The sequence below is a fragment of the Hypanus sabinus genome, chromosome 1 (genome assembly GCF_030144855.1).
Source record: "Hypanus sabinus isolate sHypSab1 chromosome 1, sHypSab1.hap1, whole genome shotgun sequence".
NCBI classification, from domain to species: domain Eukaryota; kingdom Metazoa; phylum Chordata; class Chondrichthyes; order Myliobatiformes; family Dasyatidae; genus Hypanus; species Hypanus sabinus.
In genome coordinates this window covers 35,130,759-35,153,434 of record NC_082706.1, presented here as the reverse complement: position 1 = coordinate 35,153,434, position 22,676 = coordinate 35,130,759, and the positions used below count along the sequence as shown (strand labels likewise).

Genomic DNA, 22,676 nt, shown 5'->3' with positions numbered 1-22,676 from the left:
GGAACTGTGCTTAGCCACCCAGTCATAATTATAAAGCGATCTGAACTGTGGTCTGCAAGTGAGGACCGAGGATCCAGATGCACAAGGAGGTATTGAGGCAATAGTTAGAGGATGGTGGTATTGAATGCTAAGCTGTAATCAATAAAGAGCATCCTGATGTATGCATCTTTGCTGCCTACATGTTCCATGGTGAGTGAAAAGCCAGTGCAAGGGCATCTGCTGTGGATCTGCTGTGGAGCAGATCCAAGTTGCTTCTCAGTCAGGAGTTGATATTTCATCAGCAATCTCTCAAAACTCTTCATCGCTACGGATACAAGTGCCACTGGGCGATGGTCGCCACACTCTTCTTGTAACTGAAGCCCGTGTGGAGCAGGTGGGTTTCTCAGGCTGCTGAAGTGAGAGGTTAAAGATCTCAGTGAGTGCTCCAATCAGCACAGGGTTTTAGTTCTTGGCCAGGTACCTCTTCTGGGCCGGATGCTTGTTGTGGGCTCACCCCTCTGAGGGCTGCTGGCATGTCACCCTCAAGAGACTCAGAATCGTCATGGTTTGTGGGAGTTTGTGATGGTCAAAGTGAGCATAGAAGGCACTGAGCTCATCTGGAAATGTTGTCACCTATATTGCTTGATTTATAGGTGATGGTATTGAAGCCCTGCCACAACTGTCCAGCATCCTTCATTGATTCAAGTTGTCCATGAGATGATTTCTGGAGACCTCTTGTAAGTTTCTTCATCACCAGACTTGAATGCCTCTGACCTGGCCCTCAGCTGACTAGGGATCTCATTGTTCATGCAGAGCTTCTGATTGGGGAACACTCTGAATGATTTTGAGGGGACAGACTCATTTACAACTGTTTTAATAAAGTCAGCGACAGCCATTCAGATTCACAGACGAATCCTTGAGCACAACTCAGTCCATTGGCTTGAAGCAATCCCACAGCCGGTTCTCTCTCTCCCGCGATCACCTCCTTGTTCTAATCTCTGGAACCTTTGCCCTTTAGCCTCTGCTGGTGTGCAGGTAGAAGGACAGTGAAGTGATCGGCTTCACTGAAATATGGTCTGGGCATGGAATGGCAGGCATTCCTTCTCTCAATGTAACAGTGTGCTGGAACCTCTGGTGCTATTGATTATAGCCTGATGGGCAGGGTTTTCTTCAAACAGGCCTATGATGAACTGTGTGTTGCTTGATTATAATTGGCCGCTGGTGGCATGTAAACTGTGGTCAGGATTATGGAGGGGAACTCCCTAGATAACTAGAATGAACCACATTTGATTGTACGGTGTTCAAGGTCGGGGGATCAGGGTAAGACAAAACCGCCACATTGGAGCACCACTGAGAGTTTATTATGAAACACACACTGCCTTTTCTGAATTAGTTCAGTCCATCCTGTAAATCGAGAAGCCTTCCTATCTGATCGCTGTATCTGGTGTGCTGGGAGGAAGCCACATCTCACTCATGCAAGTGTTCCCCTATCCTCTCGTTGGCTAATAGGTGATCTAGTGTCGCACTCTCTCTCTAGTTGGGGCTTCTACATACTGATGAAGGAAACTTTCCTGAACACATTTGACAAACTCTATCCCATCCAGTCCTTTTTCAATATGTGGACTGTCAAAATCACCTCCTATCACAACCTTATATTTCTCGCAACAGTCCCTACAGATTTGGACCCCTTAATCCCATGGTCTATTGTATGTAGGCTTAACAACATCTTTCTCCACAACCACTCCACTGTCTGCTCTGGAGTTCTGGTTCCCATCGTCCTGCAACTCTAGTTAAACTTCATGATGCCACACTAGCAAACCTTCCTGCTAGGATGTTAGACCTCCTCCAGTTCAGGTGCAAACCGTCTTTTCCATACAGGTCCCACACTCCCTGAAAGAAGGCCTAATGATCCAAAAACCTGAAGCCCTCTCTCCTGCATTAACTCCTTAGCCACATGTTAAATTGTATGATCATCTTATTTCTGCCCTCCCTCGCACATGACATAGGTAGCAATCCTGAGATCACAATCCTGGGGGTCCCTTCATTTAACTTAGCACTTAGCCCCCCCCCCCCCCCGAACTCACATCGTAGGACCTAATTTCTGATTGTATGCATGTAAATTGGTACCAACATGGACCACAACTTCTGGCTGCTCACCCTTCCACTTAAGAATGATGTTGATTTTGCTCAAGAGGTCCCTGACCCTGGCACCCAGGAGGCAACAAACCATCCAGGAATCTCATTCTCATCCATAGAACCTCCTTTCTGTTCCCCTCGTCAATGAATCCTCTATCACTACAGCTTGCCTCTTCTCCCGCCCTTCCTTCCTCAGTCACAGAGCCAGAGACATGCCCACTGTGGCTTTTTCCTGCTAGGTCATCCCGCCCCCCCCCCCCCAAAGCAGTATGACAGTTGTTGAGGGGAATGGCCACAGCTACTCTGCACTAACTGCCTATCCCTTTTCTTCATTCTGACAGTCACTCAGTTATCCGTGTCCTGCACCTTGGGTGTAAATAATTCGCTGTTTGTCCTATGTCCCGAATGATCCGGAGTTCATCTAGTTCCAGATCCAGTTCCTTAACACAGTCTGTTAGAAGCTGCAGCTGGGTGCACTTCTTGCTCAGGGTCACTGGCTTCACACATCCCACAAGAGGAGCATTCCACTACCCTGCCTGGTTTCCCCACTGTGCAATAATAAAGAGAGGATAAATAAACAATGAAAAAATCCACATACGGCTTGCGCCTCTGCTCGCGGAAGCCCTGATGAGCCGAAGCCTCAACTCACCACTCGAACACTGGTCCACTCACATCTCGGCCACTCTGCTTAAAACTAACTTCTCTTTGATGGTCCTTGCCAAGTGCCTAATTACACGGAATCCAATATCTCCTCAGGAACTGTGCAACTGCCCTTGCTTGCTTCCTTTAAACTCTCTCTCTCTCTCTCTCACTACGCAATCCACTAACTCCTTGGGATGGTGGCGCTCAAAATGCGCTGACTGCCCCCGATTGCTGCCTTCAAACCTCCTCTCCTCCTCTGCCATCCCATGATTTCTTGGGACTGTGGCATGCAAAAGAGGGCAAAGGTCATGAAAGGTTCACTTCTTAAACGAAAGGGCAGTGACCAAATATGGAGAAACGTGAAGTTAGCAGGTTGGTAAGGAGAAAGAAAAATCACCTCACAATCGCTCGTGTGTGATCTCCTGCTGTAACTTTAACAACTCTCCGCTGCAGTCTGTGAGGTCCAGCAGGAGATAAATGATTCACTGAGTAAGTGTACAGATAAGCTCCCTATCTGCCTTCCAGTTCAGTGCCAGAAAGAAGGAGACATGTCTGGGACATTAATCACAAACAACTACAGCAACGCTTCTTGGATTTGGAATTGGCCAATAATTCCCCACTTTGAACCATTCATTTCTGGAAGTTACGATTTTAATAACTTGATTATTCATTCTTCTTTTTTCGGAATGCAACTTTGTTCATGCCCTCTCCTTTCCAACTTGCTCTCTGTCTGTTTCCTTAAGGATGTCCCACTTGTTACTTGCTGCTTTGATTTTTCAGTTTGAGCACATTCCCTTCTCCGCAAGTGGTTTTGGAGAGACGTTGGTGAATTATTTTCCACCTTCTCTCAACGAAAACCTTCCCTTGGTGTTAGCAAATGATTTCAGTCCCCAAATAGTTCTTCCAGATGAGGCAACACTTCACCTGGGAATCTGTAGGAGTTATCTACTGCATCCGGTGCTCCTGGTGTGCCTCCTGTATGTCGGTGAGACCCAATGTAGATTGGGGGACCGTTTCACTGAGCACCGATACTCCGTCCACCAGAAAGAGCATGATTTCCCAGTGGCCATCCTTTTCAATTCCATTTCCCATTCCCATATGTCAGTAGCCTCCTCTGCTGCTGTGATGAGGCCACACCCAGGTTGGAGGAGCTACACGTTTTATTCCATCTGAGTAGCCTCCAACCTGATTTCACCGTTCCCCATTCCTGTTTCCCTCTCTCATCTTTTTCCTTCCCTGCCCATCTCTCTGCCTCTGGTGCTCCTTGCCCTCCCCTTTCTTCCAGTGTTCTACCCTTTCCTATCAGATTCCACCTCTTCTAGCTCTTTCACGAGGAAATCTGCAGATGCTGGAAATTAAAACAACACACAGAAAATGCTGGCGGACGAAGGGTCTCGGCCCGAAACGTCGACAGTGCTTCCCCCTATAGATGCTGCCTGGCCTGCTGTGTTCCACCAGCATTTTGTGTGTGTTGTTCCTCTAGCTCTTTATCTCTTTCACCAATCAACTTCCCAGCATTTTTTACTTCACACCCTCTCCCTCACCTGGTCCCACCTATCACCTACCACTTTTCCCTCCCCCTCCTCCCATCTTCTTACTCTGATGAAGATGAAGGGCTTCGGCCTGAACCATCACCGGTTTATTCCTCTCCATAGACACTGCCTGGCCTGCTGAGTCCCTCCAGCATTTTGGATTTCCAGCACCTGCAGATTTTCTCTTGTCAATGGTTGGTCATTTACTGGTTCTGGAGGCTGAGATGATGTCACTAGTCACCAAAGGGTTGCTAGGCAGGTCTTCTGCACCCAGGAAACGTAAGTCTAGTGCAGAATTTAGACAGCTGAAGAGGAGACAGTTCTGATACATTCATGCATTTCTGTTAGTGTTTATTACAAAGCTGTTGGAATATCACAGGAAATAAGTCTTGGTCTGTTTGTAGCATACCATAACTAGGATTTTGCACAAGTTGGTCTCCTAATAAAATATTTCTCCCTTAGAATGAGTGCCACACAGGGCCACCATATAGACCAAACAGCAAAATACTACAGATTTTGGAAATCCAAAATAAAAACAATTGCTTCAAATAATCATTAGGTAGGGCAGCGTGGGAGGAAAGAGAAGCAGAGTTACATTTTCAATATTTCCTGAAAGAGTTAACTGTTTCTGTCTCTACAACTTAACTCCCAGGTGAGTCTTTCTTTGAGAGTCCGAGCAGTTTTCTTCCTGAACTGCTATACAGTTTAAATATTTCAGCCTAAGGCGTTTTCCTTATAGAGAAACCCGAGCTTGAATTTCAGAGGTGGGCCTATGAATTGTGATGCGGTAAGTCATCATTCAAACATAATAGATGACTCTGCTGGGGTTTGAGTTGTAGGAGAGCACGGATAGCTCTGCAGTGAAAGAAGATGAGATGTGACCCTTTGGAAGTTTCGTAAGTCAGGAAGGATGTGAATAAGGTGGATGGTCACGGTCTTTATCTCAGAGTAAGGAACTAGAACTAGAAGCCATAGATTTAGGCTGAGAGGGGAAAGGATTGAAGGGGACATGAAGGGCTAATTCTGTTTCATTCATTTACGGGACGTGGGTGTCACCAGCTAAGCCAACATTTATTGCCATCCCTAGTTGCCCTTGAGAAGGTGGTGACAAGCTGCCTTCTTGAACCGCTGCAGTCCCTGAGGTGTAGGTTCACCCGCAGTGCTGATGGGAGGGAATTCCATGATTTTGACCCAGCGACAGTGAGGGTAGGGTGATATGTTTCCAAGTCAGGATGGTGAGAGACCTGGGTGGGGGGGGATTTCCAAGTGGGGGTGTTCCCAGGTATCTGCTGTTCTCATCCTTCCAGATGGTAGTGGTCGTGGGTCTGGAAGGTGCTGCCTTAGGAACTTTGGTGTGTTCTGTCACACAGGGGGTGGTGAGTACATGCAGTGACCCACCAGAGGGGGCATTTGCATAAGAAAGGTTTGGAGCAGGGGTTCCCAATCTGGGGTCCACGGACCCCTTGCTTAATGGTACTGGTCCATGGCATAAAAAAGGTCACGAACCTCTGGTTTAGAGGGCATTGCAAATGGTCCAAAGATTTATAAGGATGGTTCTGGGAATGAAATGGTTAATGTATGAGGAACGTTTGATGGCTCTGCCTGTACTCACTACAGATCGGAAGAGTGGGTGGGTGGCTGGGGGGGATCTCACTGAAACCTACGAAAGGTGTAGATAGAGTGTAAGTGGGGAGGATGTTTCCAATAGTGAGAGAGTCTAGGACTGGAGTGAATAGCCTTTGAATAGAAGGATAACCCTTTGACATAGAGGTGAGGAGGAATTTCTTTAGCCAGAGGGTGGTGAATTTGCGAAGAAGCCACTGAGAACGTTTAAAAAGGAGGTTGACAGGTTCCTGATTAGTTGCGGCGTCAAAGGTTACGAGAGGGCAGGAGAATGGGGTTGAGAGGGATAATATATCAGCCATGATCAAATGGCCGAGCAGACTCAATGGCCGAATTTTCCTCCTGTGCCTGATGGTTTTATGATCAAGTGCCGGCAGGTGAGACCAGCTCACGAAGGTCCTTTGGTCAGTGTGGACGAGCTGGGCCAAAGAGCCTGTTTCTGTGTGGTAAGACTCATTGCAATTGCCAGCATGCAGGGGCTCTGTGAGTACCAGTGGCCTGCAGATGGGCACGGTAAACTAACAGGCACAATGCGTGCACCACAGTGGCCTTTGCATCCTGACCAGCAGAGAAGTCAGTGAGATGCTGTAATCCATCAGAGCACAGGATATGAATGAAAGCGGAGTGACCTTAGACATGCACAGGGGCCATGAGGGGGGAGAGCAAACAAAGGCAAGAAAATGTTAAACACAGCGGGAGCCAAAATTCAACAAGGCATTACTGCGTGACCGAACAGGACTTGAAAGGAAGCAGCTTCTTAATTTAGAAACAAAGGAAGAATGAAAATACGAATAACTGACAACACAGAGTGAACAGAGAGGGGGAGATGAGTGGTCTCCTTTCTGCCAAAGAGTGTGACAGGGTGTTGGAAATATGACCTTATGCCTCATGTCAAACCTCAGCATTTGCTACGAACTGTTTCATAGCAAACCAAAATACATTTTCACTAAACCAACTCAAAAAGTAGTCTGCTGGGGGGAACTCAGCCTCTGAATTTTCACAGAGACCCTAAAAGACCTGGGGAGAGTTGTGGACATAACTCAGCACATCACAGGAAGCACCCTCCTCTCTGTGGGCTCTGTCTATTTTCACTATGCAAAAGGCAGCCGGTGTAAACAAAGGCCCTCCCCCAAGATATTCCCTCTTCCTCACTCCCCAAGGGGGAGAAAATGTAAAAGTCTGAAAGACCATACCCACCAGGCTCACTGATCGCTTCTAGTCGCTGTTTTCAAACTCTTGAACCTCTTGAATGTTACCATAGATTTTTAGCCTTACTGTCTACCTCGATACGATCTTGCACTTTATTGTTGACCCACACTGCACTCTTTTTGGTAGCGTTTACACTTTACTCTGCATTATTATTGTTCTACCTTGCTCCAGCTCAATGCACCGGAATGATTTACTCAGTATAATTGTACCCAGGTGGTGCTGTAACCTATGCCACTGTACCAGCCCGGTGCGGAGAGTTTACCCAGCAACTGGCTTTGGTATCTTCTTCTGGGGTTGCCCCTTGGCTTCCACACCTGTTCTGAGGAGAGGACAAATTCTCTAAAAACCCAACTAATGAATGTGGCTTTGTGTGTGGGACGTCAAGCCAAATCGACCTTTCAGAGTTTTTCAAGGCAGTTACCTGGAAAGCTGATGAAGACAAGGCGGTGGCTGTGGTCTACGTGGACTTTCGCAAGGGCTTTGACAAAATCCTGAATGGGAGGCTGGTCAGGGAGGGTTCAGGATGAGGTAGTAAACTGGATTGGACATTGGCTTCGCAGGAGAAGCCAGAGAGAGCCAGTGGATGGCTGCCTCTCCCACTGGAGACCTGTGATTATTGATGCAGCACAGGGATCAGAGCTGCGTCGCCTGTTCATCGTCTGTGTTGATCTGGGTGATGATACGGTATCCTGCATCGGCAAGTTTGTGTATGACCCCAAGGTTGGGAGTGCCCTGGGCAGCAAGGAAGGCTATCAAAGCTCGGAGCAGCTGGAAACGTGCTGAAAGTGGCAGATGGAATTTAACGCAGACAAGTGAGAGGCGTTGCACTTTGGGAGGACCAACCAGGGTAGGACTTACATGGTGAACAGTTTAAGACTTCCACTGTAGGGCAGTGAAGAGTACAGTATAACAGGGGGATCTAACAATACAGATCCACAATTTCTTGAAAGTGGGTAGATTGGTTCATAGAGAGAGCTTTTGGCACATTGGCCTTCATAAATCAAAATATTGATTACAGGAGTAGGAATGTTATGTTGAAGTTGTAGAAGACATTAGTGGGACCTAATTTAGTGCAGTTTTGGTCACCAAACTACAGGAAAGGTATCACTAAGACAGAAATCGTACAGAGAAATTTACAAGGATGTTGCCAGAACTTGGAAACTTGAAGTATAGTGGAAGGTTGACTAGGTTATGCCATTATTCCCTGGATTGTAGCAGAATGGGGGCTGGGGGAAGATTTGATAGAGGTATACTAAGGTATGAGGGGTATAGATAGGGTAAATGCCACTGAGGTTGGGTGAGACTAGGACTGGAGGTCATGGGTTAAGGGTGAAAGGTGAAGTACTTAAGTGGAACCTGAGGAGACAGTGCTTCACCCACAGGGTGGTGAGAGGGTGGAACGAGATGCAGGTTCAATTTCAACATTTGGTAAATTTGGATAGGTACGTGGATGGGAGGGGGAATGGAGGGCTATGATCCAGGTGCAGATTAATAATTTGGCACAGACTAGATAGGCAGAATGGCATATTTCTGTGTTGTAATGCGCTATGACCTTTGCACATCAGCTCCTAGCACATCTTGACTAATTGAGCACCTCGTCCAAGGTATGACCCCACACCGACACTCAAATATGCACACGTGCACATAAATGTATTCAATCACACACACACACACTCCTCTATCCCACCCTTCGCATCCCTCACTCTGATCCTTGCCCTTCTTCATTCTCCCCTCCCTATAACTGACCTCCTTCCTCAGTCTCCCTCTTCCCTTGGTTCCCCTTCTTCTCAGTTCCCTCCCCTTCACTCAACTCCTTTCCTCGTAAACCCTTCCCTTCGCTCCCAATTGCTCTGCTCTTTCTTATCATGATTGAAGGTTTACACGCGACAATATTCAGTTGTACAAAATATCCCAGCGAAGAATGAACTGGCTGGTAAATAAAGGTTAGACCCACTTCTCTCAAGGCACTGCCCTCTGCTGAGGGATGCTTCTGAGGGAGGCAGTAAGGTGAAGGTAGAATTCTGGGCGGTGGGGGTGGTGCTGCTGAAGAAAGGTAGGGTCCGGAGCATGGAAAAGGCTGAGGGTAAGACTTAATGCAAATTGCTTGACCATGATGCCCCCTGTTTCTGAAATTCCCCCTGACGCATTGTGAACAACAGGGAAAATAATGAGAGCTTTTGACAACCGTCAGCATGTGGTATTACTATTCAAAGAGAAGATAAACATAAAGATTTGTCACGTGTACATCGAAACATTAAAACTTACATGGAAATGCATCGTTTGCATCAATGACCAACAGAGACCACAGATGTTGCGGGGCCAATTCACAAATGTTGCCACAACTCTGGCGTCAACATAGCATGTCCTCAACTTGCTAACCCTAAACCGTACATCTTTGGAATCTGGGAGGAAACTGGAGCATCCAGAGGATAACTAAGCATTCAAGTACAAACTCTTACAGACAGTAGCGGAATTGAACCCCAATCACAATCTCTGGCACCGTAAACCATTGCGCTAACCACTACTCTACCATGTCAAAAAGGACAGAAATGACAGGCATACCTATATTTACTGAGCTGGCTAAATATAGTGTGTTCTTAATTGAAATACTTAATATTTTAACTGAAACAGGCCTGTAGAATTTTGAACTCTCGATAAATCCGTTCATGATTCCCATTACCCATTACACTCAGGGCAGGTGTTCTAAGCAGCTATACCATCATACAATGATATTATTCAGAAATGTTGATTTGATCAGAATCAGAATTGGGTTTAATATCACTGGCATATGTTATTACTAGAAATACAATAATTATAATAAGTACATATATAAAATAATTCAAATAAGTAGTGCAAAAAAGAGAAGGAAAAAATAGTGAGATAGTGCTCATGGGTTCATTGTCCATTCAGAAATCTGATGGCAGAGGAGAAGAAGCTGTTCCTGAAATGTTGAGTGTGTGTTTTCAGGCTCCGGCACCTCCTCACTGATGGTAGCAATGAGAAGAGGGCATGGCCTGGCTGATGTTGGTCTTTAACGATGGATGCCACCTTTTTGAGGCATCGGCTTTTGAAGGTGCCTTGGATGCTAGGGACCATGATGGAGGTGGCTGAATTTACAAGTTTCTGCAGTTTCTTTGGATCCTGTGCAGTATCACCCTCCCCCCATCGTACCAGATGGTGATGCAGTCAGTTAGAAGGCTCCCCATGTTACATCTTTAGAAATTTGCGAGTGTCTCTGGTGGCACAACAATCCTCCTCAAACTCCTAATGAAATATAGCTGCTGTTGTGCCTTTTTTTGTAATTGCATCAATATGTTCAGCCCAGGATAGATCCTCAGAGATATTGACAGCCAGGAACCTGAAACTGCTCTCTCTTTCCGCTTCTGATCCCTCGATGAGGACTGGTGTGCGTTCCCTCAACTTCCCCTTCCTGAAGTCCACAATCGATTCCACGATCTTACTGACGTTGAGGGCAAGGTTGTTGTGAAAGCGCTCAACCAGCTGATCCATCTCACTCCTGTACACCTCCTTGACACCATCTGAAATTCTACCAACGACAGCTGTGTCATTGGCACATTTATAGATGGCATTTGTGCTGTACCCAGCCATACAATTGATGTTGCTGTTATTGATATTATACAGTTTTATCATACAGCTGTTGCAGGTAATGTGAAGTTATATTATCCAGGTGTTGTTCAGCAGTGAGTCACTGGGATGTTCCCTGGGATGGAACATTTTTAGTTGTGAGGAGAGACTAGGCCTGTTTTCCCTGGGGAAGAGGAGGTTCGTAGGTGACCTGACTGATGTAATTAAATTCTGAGAGACAGAGAAAGGATCAACTGCAGGAAGCATTTCAGAGAGCAGAGGGAAATAGAGAACCTAGGTTTAGGGTAAGGGGGAAGAGATTTAGTGGACCTTTGTCACCCCAGAGAGTAGATGAATGCACTGACTAAGAGTGAGAGTGAAGCAGAGTTTTTTGTGGTACTTAAGAAGAGTCTGGATGAGCCCTGAATCACTCGGGCATAGAGACTATGGTAGAAATGCTGGAGGATGTGATTAATCTGGAAGGATGCCCACTGGTCAGTACGGACGTGGCGAACTGAAAGGGCTGCTTCACGCCGACAATTCATCCAGATTTTGTTGATATTGTGCAGTTGTATCATCCAGATGTTGTTGATATCATGTAGCGATAAAGCAATAAAATGAATCCCGAAAGAGTGAAAGATTTTAAAATCGAATTTGCAATAAAACAAAAGTAACTTGCTTATTTGTTCTTTCCCCTCCTTGCAGGTTTAGGGCCCAGTGGTGTACAGTTATTGAAGGTGAAGCGTTTCCCAGTGAAGAAAGAGTAGCAGGACAAATCCCAAAACCTGAAGCTGTGCCAAATGATGTATCGAGTTACACAAACCCTGGACCACAGCTGCTTCACAGCTTATTTAAAAACTCAAACAGCCTCAAAAGCCTCTCCAAGACATATATAATTAAACTGACACCACTGCTGATGGATGATGGTGGCCCTTTGCTATCTGTGACACTGAAATGATTTTATGATTTAGTGCCTGGCCCATATCCAGTCCTGGAGCAAGTTCATTACCGTGGGTGCTGTGGGTGGCGGTCAGTGCGATGCTGTTGAAGCTCGGGGTGGTCTGGAGTTCAGAGTTCAATTCCGGCACCAAATGTGAGGAATCTGTACCTCCTCCCCATGGAATGCGTGAGATTTCCCTGGGCGCTTCGATTTCCTCCCACGGTCCGAGACGTACCGGGTAAGTTAATTAGTATTGTAAATTATCCTATAATTTGGTTAGGGTTAATTGGGTTTGTCGAGGGTTGCTGGGGCAGCGAGGCTGGAAGGGCCTACTCTGTGGTGTATCGCTAAATAGTTAAAATAAATAAATTAATTAAATATCTCATTATCACATTCTTCAAGTGTGTTGTGTGAAAACTGTCTTCCACATTCTTTACATTACGTAGTAACTATACTTCATGGGGGGGGGGTGTTCTTCAGCTACAGAGAGATCTGAGATGAACTCAGACTGTGATGGGCGCGGTATAAAGGTCTTCCTTCCATTTTACCTTGGTACATTTTTTTCTTACCTGTAGATGATTGACCAAAGACATGTTGTTTCTACAATCTGTAATTAATTGTCTCCTCAATGGCTTCCTATTGCCAGAATTGTTTGGGTTCTTCATGGAGCAAAAGTGGGGATGTCAGGAAACAGCCTATTTAGTTGTTTGACATTATTTGACTACAGAAATGCTTACAAAGAAACAGTAGGGCTGTTTAAGAACTATTCTTTGACAGCCTCTCATATTCCCATCATCTGTTCTTGCAGTTTCTCCCTCAGTAAAATGGCAATTTCCAATCAAGCAATTTTGAGAGCTGGACCATCAGATAATTTTTTTTTTAAAGTGTTGCTTTATTTTCAACACAAAGAATTAAATTTTGATGGAGCTCAAATTTTTGTGAGCGTTGATGACAGGAAATAACAGAGAACACGCATGGAGTTATATACCACTGATTGCCCCAATTGAGGAAGAATGACCCAGTTGGATTTATGGGGATGTAATTGGCTGTATTACAACAGAGGAGCTCCAGTCAGGTTTGAACCCACTCTAATTTAACTCAAATATACTCAAGCTCATTTCCTAACGCTGTGAATGGACGGTTGTACACATACCTCTGATTTCTTCTTCTGGTTGAGGCTTCTCTTCCAGCGGAGGGGCCTTGGTGTTTTCAGGTTTTCCCAATAGCTTCTTGGATTTTTTCCCTTTCTCAGACTTTGGCAACTTTTCTTTGGGTTTTTTGTCAGTTTTGGGTTTAGAATTTCTCTCTTTGGGTTTTTTCTCTTTCTTAGGTTTTGGAGACTTCTCCTTGGGTTTCTCTTTTTTGGGCTTGGGCGTCTTTGTTTTTGGCTTTTTCTCTTTCTTGGCCTTCTTAGGTTTTCTTGGTGGTTTCGGCACTTCTTCGTGAACTGCTGGGGGCTGACTGTCTTCCTCCTCGCGTTTCTTTCTTGGTTCTGGAATAGATCCCTCTGGCACCTCCGCTCCTCGTATCACGGTCTTGGATCTCACTGTTGAAAGAAAGTTTCATCATTAATGTCAACAGCGTAGATGAAGCAAGTCGGTAAACTGAGAGGGTACGGAGAAAGATCGGCGAATAGTCGAGGCACCAGAGAAAGCATCCTTTCCAGATGAATCACGGCAACTGCAACGCTCGCGACTGGAAAAGTATCACAGAGTGTGGACAACGCTCGGCACATCATGGGACTGACCCCCTACGACAGAGCTTCCCAACCTTTCTTGCGCCATGGACCCTGAGAGGTCCGTGGACTCCAGACAGGAGCCCTTGCTCTGCGGACTCTCTCTATACTTCTCACTGCCTCAGTAAAGCAGCCAGCATAACCAAAGACCCCTCACACCCCAAACATTCTCATTTTTAATCCTCCCATCGGGCATAAGGTACAAAAGTTCGAAAGCCAGATATATCTTCTATCCCACCGTTGTAAGGTTATTGAGCTCTCCCCTAGTATGATAAGATGGACTCTTGATCTCACAGTCTACCTTGCACCTTATATTCTGCTGGCACCGCACTTTCTCAGTAACTGTAACCCTTTATTCTACATTCTGATATTGTTCTCCCTAGTGTTGGCGCATGGCCAAGTGGTTAAGGCGTTCATCTCGTGATCTGAAGGTTGCTAGTTCGAGCCTTGACTGAGGCTGTGTGTGTATCCTTGAGCAAGGCACTTAACCACACATTGCTCTGTGATGACACCGGTGCCAAGCTGTATGGGTCCTAGTGCCCTGCCCTTGGACAACATCGGTGGCATGGAGAGGGGAGACTTGCAGCTTGGGCAACTGCCAGTCTCCCACAAAAAAAAACTTTCCAAGGCAAAAATCCATGGTCTATGGAGTCTAACGGAAGCCTACACTACAGTACTACTACTGCTATTGTTCTCCCTCGTACTACCTCAATTTACTGTTGTAATGAACTGCACAGCAAGCAAATCAATGTTTTTCACTGCAGGTCGAAACGTGACAATAATAAACTAACTAATTTCCCAAATAAAACAATAGTTGAGGAAAACCTAATGGACCTATGGGGACTAGCTGAGCTGAATAAGGTTATCTCCTGAGAGATAACCAGAGAGATTTGTTTTTCCAGAGGATTGCGGTCATGGATATAGGAATGTAAATAATAAGAGGAAAAAGTTTGTATAACTGTTGTTCAGGGAACATCACTGAAAAATAGAGAAGGAACTCAAAGTTTAAAAGTTATTATATTTGATGCTCTATTGGTTCTGTCTTTTAAAAAAATTTGTGGAGATCGGAGTCCTTTGCAACTGTTGCCCTCACTAAACTAAAACAGATTTATTTTCAGTTTTGTTTATACCCAAGTGTAGATATCCTGTTATGTGTCTACAGGTATTTCATTCCCTCTTTCCCAAGCAGGTTTCTGTACCAAGTGTTCAGAAATCACACTAGAAGATGGATGATAAAGGCTCTATTTTCCATACAAGAAGAGCACCTCACAGTCCATCCTCTCCAACCTGATGGCATGAACATTGATTTCTTTTTTCCTCTTCCCCCTTCCATCTTCTTTTATTCCCCACTCTGGTCTTTTACCTCTTCTCCTCACCTGCCTGTCACCTCCCCCTGTGCCTCTCCTTCCCTTTCTCCCATGGTCCACTCTCTTCTCCTATCAGATTCCTTCTTCTCCAGTCCCTGACCTTCTCCACCCACCTGGCGTCACCTACCACCTTCTAGCTAGAGCCTCCTCCTCCCCCTTTTTACTCTGATGTCGTGGCCCTCTCTTTCCCGCCCCGATGAAGGGTCTTGGCCCAAAAGGTCCACTCCATAACTCACAGCCTGACCTGAATTTCCAGCGTCTCTTGCGTTTGTGACCAGCTTCCTTCTCCAGGACCTACCTCTACACTCATCAATACCAGATTCCCGAAACTGGCTCTCCGCTCTGATCGCTGACATGGAAAGAGACTACGATGCGATCCGGACTAATCCTTCGGGCCTTCCTCACTGACTGGCGGGAACCCTCAGCCCACGACTGCTTAGTGTTGAGAAGATTGTCCGGGATGACAGGGAGCACCTTTGCAGAAAACATCTGGCAGGCTAATAATTGGGGAGGCGAGATACGCCACTTCCCAAAAGGCCAACCCCCGCCCCACCTGTGGCAGAACGTGAAGATTCCGCATTAACCTCTTCAGTCACCTCCGAATCCCATAGAACTGGAGTGGGACCAAGTCTCCTTGATCCCTGGGGACCGCCCGAAGCGGAGTAGGAGTTGGACAAGTGTCAAAGGCAGTCCGGAATTTAACCATTGACTTACTAAAAACTATTTCAGCCAAAAGTTTTGGACCCGAAACATTACTTCATTAACCCCCTCCCCTCTTTCCATAGATGATGCCTGACCTGCTTCTTATTTACCGGTCCGGTTTCAGATTCTCCGCAGGGTATTTTTTTTTGGATTTTGTTTCTTAGATTATTTCTTCATGTTTGGAATAATACTCCTCGGATATTACCGGCATCATCAACCAGTCGGAGAACTCCGGGCGGCCACTTACCAGGAGCTGTTCCTCTCACCGCCCGTGCGGGTCCAGAGAAGTCTACCCCCCGTTCTATGACCGGCGCAGGGATGATCTGCGGTCGGAGCAGGGAGGTTGCCGTCTGCTCCTCATTGCCCGTGGGGAGTCTGCCCCGAGGTCGGGGAACTTCAGCGGCGGGCCGGGCGCAGGCGGCTGGTTTCAGAGCCAGGAGCAGCGCGAATACGGTGACAGGGAGAGCGACGCGCCGTGTCATCTCGTCTCGGAGCTCCCTCCAGGCAGGAGGATCACTCAGCGTGCGGATGACCCCACCGGCCAGCGGTCAAACTCGGCAGGGGCAGACCAAAACAAAATCACCGAGGCAGAGCGGAGGCAATGTCCCTCAACCCAATTCAATCTCAGACAGAGAGAGAGAGATGGATGCAGTTAAACCAGAGAAAGAAAAAGTTTTTTTTTATCAAGTTCTTGCCACGTCGTAGACCCCTTTCAAAAGCACTCGGCTGCCTCCTGCCCCGGAGAGTACAATTACCCGCCGGTTGACCGGTGCGGATGGAGCGGCGGGCAACTCGCTGCTGCTTCGCGTAGAGGCGGCGCCCCGTTTGTCCCGCTCCCCGGCCGTCTGTCCGCCTCTCCCCCTGACTGGCTGCCTGCCTGCGTCTGGCAGTTGTAACAAAAACAGGGGGAGGAAATTTTTTAAAAAGTCCCCCCCCCCCCCGGCGTAAACTCTCAGCCAGAATTGGAGAAAGAGGGGAAGAAGGAAAAAAATTGGCACCGGGTCCATCCAGTCAACAGCCAACATAAATCTAGGAAGAGATTAAACCAGGAAGGGAGCAAGTGAGTAATTTGCCGATATCCCAGGGACCAGATACGGTGCTGGAGCAAGAGCTGCGAGCTTTGACACACCGCGCATCGTGCCAGCGGACACCACCGCCCTAAGAGGTGTTTCTTTGGGCATTCCTCTCCCTCATTCTGCCGGCCCCTGGAGAGAAAAGACCCTGACGTTTCCACCCCCCCTACCCCGAATATTTTTCGCTTCTTGATGAAGGGGCCACCGCTCTCCTCCGTAGGAATTCGGCCTTAAAAATGAAGGGATGGGGGAGGGGGGGTTTGTGGAAATGAGTTGACGACTACATTTGTAGTGTTTCCCGCTGCCCCTGTAGGAGAACCCCCGCCTCCTGGCAGCCCGGAGTCTTTATGCAAGCAGGTCCACGGGTTGGGATTTAACTGAGACTTAATGTGGATAGGAAAGGTCCAGAGAGAAATGGGCTGAACTCAGCATATGGTATGTGGGCACTTTGGTCAGCATGGACCATGTGGGCCATACTCCATGTTAGATGTACCAGCTCACTGTCAATACCCACTGGTAGAATGCCAAGGCAAGCACAGGATCATTGAAAACTTGCATTTGGCCCCTGTTATTTCTGCCAGTCAGACAGGAACTCCCTTGGCCAACCTCCTTTCAATTCTAGGTCCCTGGCTCTTTGGGGACCACACAGCCTGTTCTGTTCGCTCTGGGAAGTGTGGGTTCTGCAGGCTGAGAAGAGGTGGTGAGCTGCCTTCTTGAACCACCACAGTTCTTGCGGTGTGAGTGTACCCGGACATGGTGAAGGAAGAGTTATGTGTTCCAAAATAGGACAACATGCCTTTGAGGGCAACTTGCAGATGGTGGTATTCGCCACGATTGTGATGTCTCCGTCCTTATAGCTGGCGAAGATCGTAGGAAAGGAAGGCACTTTCTAATGAGTCCTGATGAAAAGCCTTGGCCCGAAACATCAACTATACTCTATTCCACAGATGCTGCTTGCCTGCTGAGTCCCTCCAACATTTTGTGTGTGTGTGTTGCTTGTGTAACGCCCTGGTTAAGATTTTTTTTACTGCTCTGCTGTAGGCATTTCATTTTAGCCAGTCTGTTTTGCTTTCAACCTGTTTGGGTTCAAGCTAACACAAGTGGCTTTGTTGTTCAACTTAGGAGTGTGGTGTCAGCCAGTCAGGGTGGTGGAATTGGGAGAAAGTTCTAGAGAACACTGGGCGGAGAGATTTTTTGTGACGGACACTGATGTGTGGGTCGTGTTCTTTTGGGTGGGGGGGTTGCGAGAGCCAGGAAGGAAGATGGCTGAGGATGCTGACCCTGTTGCACAAGGTGCTTTGTGCAGATGACTGGCTACAAGGAACAAGAACCAATACTCCTGTGGGGGGGAGCCGTCTGTTCGAGATGGATTTGACCGACATTCAGAAAGTGGTGTGTGCTTTCACGCACACCAAGGGTCCAGCGCGGGAGTTAAATCCAACTTCAAGGTAAGCTCCAACTTGTGTGCACATTTGACTGTTTAACTATAATGGGCCCTTTGTTTTTTTTTCTTGGATTGAAAATACACGTGGACTAAGATGCTAACAGTCCTGTGGTGTCATCAGTGGGATCATCAGTTGATCTGCCACCCTGTCCTCAGGAGTTTCGGCCCGCTTATGATCAAGACTCCCTCGAGGTGGTGGGCCAGCAATGCTAAAGCACCACCTCCCAGTGGTGAGCTTAAAAACTTGGCATCTGCCTCCATCAGAGTTGTTGGTCGCTACCATCCAACGGATAGTCTACCCTTCAGGTGTCTATGCAATTACTGAAGGGTTTGTAAAAGATGAATCCACTGACTGACTATCTGCCCCTCTTTGGTTAAGTTAACATTCATAAATATAGTTTCTTTATAGTTGTATGCAGTGTAGGATCTGTTATTTCTTGGTGACGGGTGATTGCCGGGGGCAGTAAAGCACATAGTATTTACACAAACTGGGTTTTGATTTGGGTGGGTGAGACTTACCAACCTCGCGGGTTTGGCGGGACCTAAGTCATATCTACTCTAACATATGGAGTCTGAGTCTGGTGGCTGTCAGTGAGCGGCTAACAAGGTGCGCATCCTTGGAGACACCTGGTAAAAGGGGGTCTCACTTGGATTTCCGGCACCTCAGATTTTCTCTGGGTTCTAAGAAGTCCTGGTGAGTTCCTGAAGAACATCTTGTAGATGGTGCACACTGCCGACACTGTGTATCAGTGGGTGATTGGTTGCTGTTGAGCTACTGTGTCAGGAAATGTAGAGGAGGCTTGACCCAAAGCAGAGCAGCAGAGATGATTCAGTGGTGAATGGTAGCTTTAATAATAGATGATGTAATAGCAAGTCATAAGGGGCCACAAAACAAAAGGGAACAGAAACTAAACTCAACAAGGTAAACTTTAGGCAGGAGAGTGAAAGCCAAGAGGAACCGGTTGAGGCTGGCTGGTTCAATGAGTGAAAAAGAACTGTGGATGAGAACTGGGGTTAAATAGGCTGCCGGTGATGTCTGGAATGAGCCTCAGGTGACTCCTATTAGCTGGGTGGAATCTTGAGTCCTGTTAAAGCTTCACTCTCCCAGGTGCCATATTAATGTGGTGTAGAGTTCTGCCTCCGTTATTGTTTCAGGCACAGAATTCAGCTCCCGCCCACCCCACCCCTTGGGTTAAACAGATTTCCTCTCACCTCCCTCTAATCCAACTACCACGCATTTATGACCACTCCCTATGGGAAATAGATCCATCCCATTTGTTTTATCAAAATTTTGCCCCTCAAGATGCTATGCGACTTTACTAAGTCTTCTCCGAGCTCCCACACCTCCCTTCATTCCAAAGAAAACATCCCCAGCTTATCCAAACTTCCCTCATCCGCAAAATTTTAGAGTTATAGTAACATTTTTGTATATCAGCCCTTTCCTCTGAAACCACAGCATTGTAATGTGGTGAAGAGAGGAGTACTCCAGTGCAGAGACTCGTAGCTGCTCTGTCTGAAAACGCCAGCACTAGTTTGATGAGAGTAACTGGGAAATCTAGAAACCACTACCACAAGGTATTCAGTTGCAATTCTTTGAGGAAATAACATGCGGGATAGACAGTCGAGAGCCAGTGGATGTTACGTATTTGGATTTTCAGAAGGCCTTTGTCAAGGTGCTGCACGTGGATCTGCACAACAAGATATGATCCCATGGCATTACAGGAAAGATACTAGCATGGGTAGGAGATTGGGTGACTGGCAGGATGCAAAGAAAGGGAATAAAGGTCCCTTTTCTAGCTGGCTGCCGGTGACTAGTGGTGTGCTGCTGGGATCAGCATTGGGACCCCTTCTTTTCATGTTATTATGTGAATGATCTGATTGAAGGAATCAATGGCTTTGTGGCCAAATTTGCAGATGGTATGAAGATGGGTGGAGGGGCAAGTAGTATTGAGAAAGCAGGGTGTCTACAGAAGGATCTAGACAGACTGGGGGGAGTGGACAAAGAATATAGTCTAGGTCATGCACTTTGACACAAGGAATAAAGGCATAGACTGTTTCTAAATGGGAGAGAAAATTCAAATATCAGTGGTGGAAAGGGACTTAGGAGTCCTTGTGCAGGATTCCCTAAAGTTTAATTTGCAGGTTGAGCCACTGGTGAGGAAGACAAATGCAATGCTAGTGTTCATTTCCAAAGGACTAGAATACAAGCCAAGGATGTGATGCTGAGGCTTTATAAGGCATTGGTCAGACTGCACTTGGAGTACTGTGAACAGTTTGGGCCTTTATCAAAGCAAAGATGTGCTGCATTGGAGAGGATCCAAGGAGGACCACAAGAGTATTCCCAAGAATGAAAAGTTTAGCATTTAAGTTTAGGAATGAAAGAGGAGCATTTGACAGCTCCTGTACTCACTGCAGTTTAGAAGAATGAGGGGGATCTTGCTGAAACCTACTAAAAATTGAAAGGTCCAGATGTCAATTTAGTACAGAGATGAGGAAAAAAGTTCTTAGCCAGAGGGTGGTGAATCTGTTGAATTCATTGATACAGACTGCTGTGCGGGCCAGTTCATTGGGTATATTTAAGGTGGAGGTTGATAGGGAATCAAAGGTTATGGGGAGAATGCAGGAGAATGGGGTTGAGAGGGATAATAAATTGGCCATGATGGAATGGCGTAGACTTAATGGGATGAATGGCCAAATTCTATGTCTTGTGGTCTTATGGTACTCATGACTGAGATCCCCATTATGCTGCAAAGGATAAGAAAGAGGGAATAAAACAGGTCCTAAGGAGTGAATGGTGGGTGGAAAGAGAGTAGATAAGATGCAACAACTCACCACATGCACAGATTTTCTATTTCTTGCAAGGCCACCAAAGGCCCTTCCTACTGGGAGCTCAGAATGGAGGTGACCTTATCAAAGACATGGGCCTGTTGGAAGCCTTAGAAGTATCCCTCGTCTGATGCTCACAAAATGCTGGAAGAACTCAGCAGGTCAAGCAGCACCTATCTCCTGAGTCCTGATGAGGAGCCTTGGCCTGAAATGTCAGCTATTTATTCCTCTCCATAGATGCTGCCTGACTTGCTGAGTTCCTCCAGAATTTTGTACTGTATGTGTATTAGTCTGGATTTCCAACATCTGAACGATCTCTTGTGTTCAACTCTTACTCTGTTCTCAATGTGCTTACTCCCTATTTTGTCCCGCAGCCAACTGGCCAATTCAGTCTTGCTGCCATCAGAAATTCACACCCTCACCATCCCACACCCCACCAAGTTTGCAAAAACAATAATAGACCGAGAAGTCTCAGATGTGCCACTGTTATGACTGTCTTGAAGAATAAAGGGAAATCCAGTTGTAGTGACCACTGAGGGGTACTGCTGTTTCTGCTTCTGGACAATAGGGCTCCAGTGGTTGTCCAAGCAGCATTGATGAAGGTAAGTCAACAGTTGAAGTTTCGGGGTGAGACCGTTCACTAGGATCAAAAAATGTCAGAAACAGCGTATCTGAGCGATCCATCATCCCACCTGTTTGTTCTTTCAATATTGTTTGTTTGCTCTATTTTCTTTCAGGTTTCCAGGATATGCAGCTCCCTGCTCCAGTGCGGTGAAGGTTCATCAACAATGCTGAAGCGCAAGGGCTTTGACCCTGTGCCAACGAAAGAATGCCATCTGCCCGAGTCAGGCTGGCGTGTGTCCTGGGGGAGCACTTTGAGATGCAGGGTGAGAGGTAGGGTTTCCTCAGCTGTGATGTCACGTCAGCTCATGGAGCCCACAGTCCAACATTAAGCTGTCCAAGTTCGCAAAGACTTTAGATTACCCATGCAACATTGCCAGAAAGATTTTGAACTGCCTCTCTCCATGTTGCTCCTGCGTCCTTGTTAGTCTCCAGGAGCGGGGGGAAGGATCTCTTCCCTACAAGCCAGTGTCTTGTCAAAAAGGGCTCATCGCCAACGCTCGCTACCTTGCAGTCTCCAGTAACAGTGTTAGATAACAAGATCTCCCAAGAGGAGAAAGGGGAGCCTACCTACTTGATCACCTTAGCCAGCAAGAAACCCAGAGACAGACAGGTGTGGGAGAGAGACAGTCATCACGTAACTAACAGAGGGAGAGACAGACAAAGGAAGACCACCAGAAGAGGGGAAGAGATGGGGAGAAAGCGAGAAAGAGAGGGAGAGGGGAAGGGGAGGAGGAAGAGGAATAGGGTATTTCACTGCCTCTCCCTCCTGTTCATTAGTTGGGAGCCCAGATTCTCTGACTGGCTGGAGTATGGTATGTGGCCAGGAATTGTCAAGTGCAGCTCCGTGAGGCTCTCTTGAAGCAAGTCAGCAGCAGCCACTACTGGTAACACTGAGAACAGTCAGGAAGTTTTGCTTCAAGAATCACTGCTTTCCCACTGCGGCTCTTCATATTTGGGCACTGTTATGGTTTTTATTATCACGTCATGTGACTATGATGTCCTTGTTAATAAATTATGGTTTTAATGCATTCCTGGTTGGTCTCCAATAACAGTGTTCATGGTACCTCAGATCATTGCTTATCATACACAAAGATTTACAGTTACTGAATAAGGCAAACAGAGTTTTATGAGTGTTTGGAGACTGAGTTCCTTGATTCTGTCCAGTTCAGTACCCGATCAGCTCTCCTGATGGTTTACCTTAGAGCTGAACTCCCATTCTGACATGCTGCATGGGTTCAGAAAAAAATGTACATTTACTC

At 46.7% G+C, this 22,676-nt stretch overlaps 1 protein-coding gene and 1 long non-coding RNA gene across 4 annotated transcripts in view; one reads left to right on the top strand and one right to left on the bottom strand.

The window, feature by feature from the left end:
* aebp1b (AE binding protein 1b) overlaps positions 1 to 16,298 on the bottom strand; it is a 136,382-nt gene extending 120,084 nt beyond the window's left edge. Inside the window, exons 1-2 of one of the 3 annotated variants that reach the window (XM_059966947.1) lie at positions 15,698 to 16,298; positions 12,800 to 13,192 (exon numbers count right to left, since the gene is read on the bottom strand). In XM_059966947.1, the coding sequence (XP_059822930.1) occupies positions 12,800 to 13,192; positions 15,698 to 15,932 (628 nt within the window). In that variant the 5' untranslated portion in view covers positions 15,933 to 16,298. Of the gene's footprint in view, positions 1 to 12,799; positions 13,193 to 15,046; positions 15,601 to 15,697 lie in introns of those variants that run through there. The other 2 variants (XM_059966937.1, XM_059966956.1) reach the window with 2 other exon arrangements.
* Positions 16,299 to 16,493: 195 nt separating this feature from the next.
* Positions 16,494 to 22,445, top strand: LOC132392709 (uncharacterized). The gene is made up of 2 exons (XR_009511630.1): positions 16,494 to 17,971; positions 21,531 to 22,445. It is a non-coding gene; the product is annotated as an uncharacterized LOC132392709 (long non-coding RNA).
* The last annotated feature ends 231 nt before the right edge of the window (positions 22,446 to 22,676 follow it).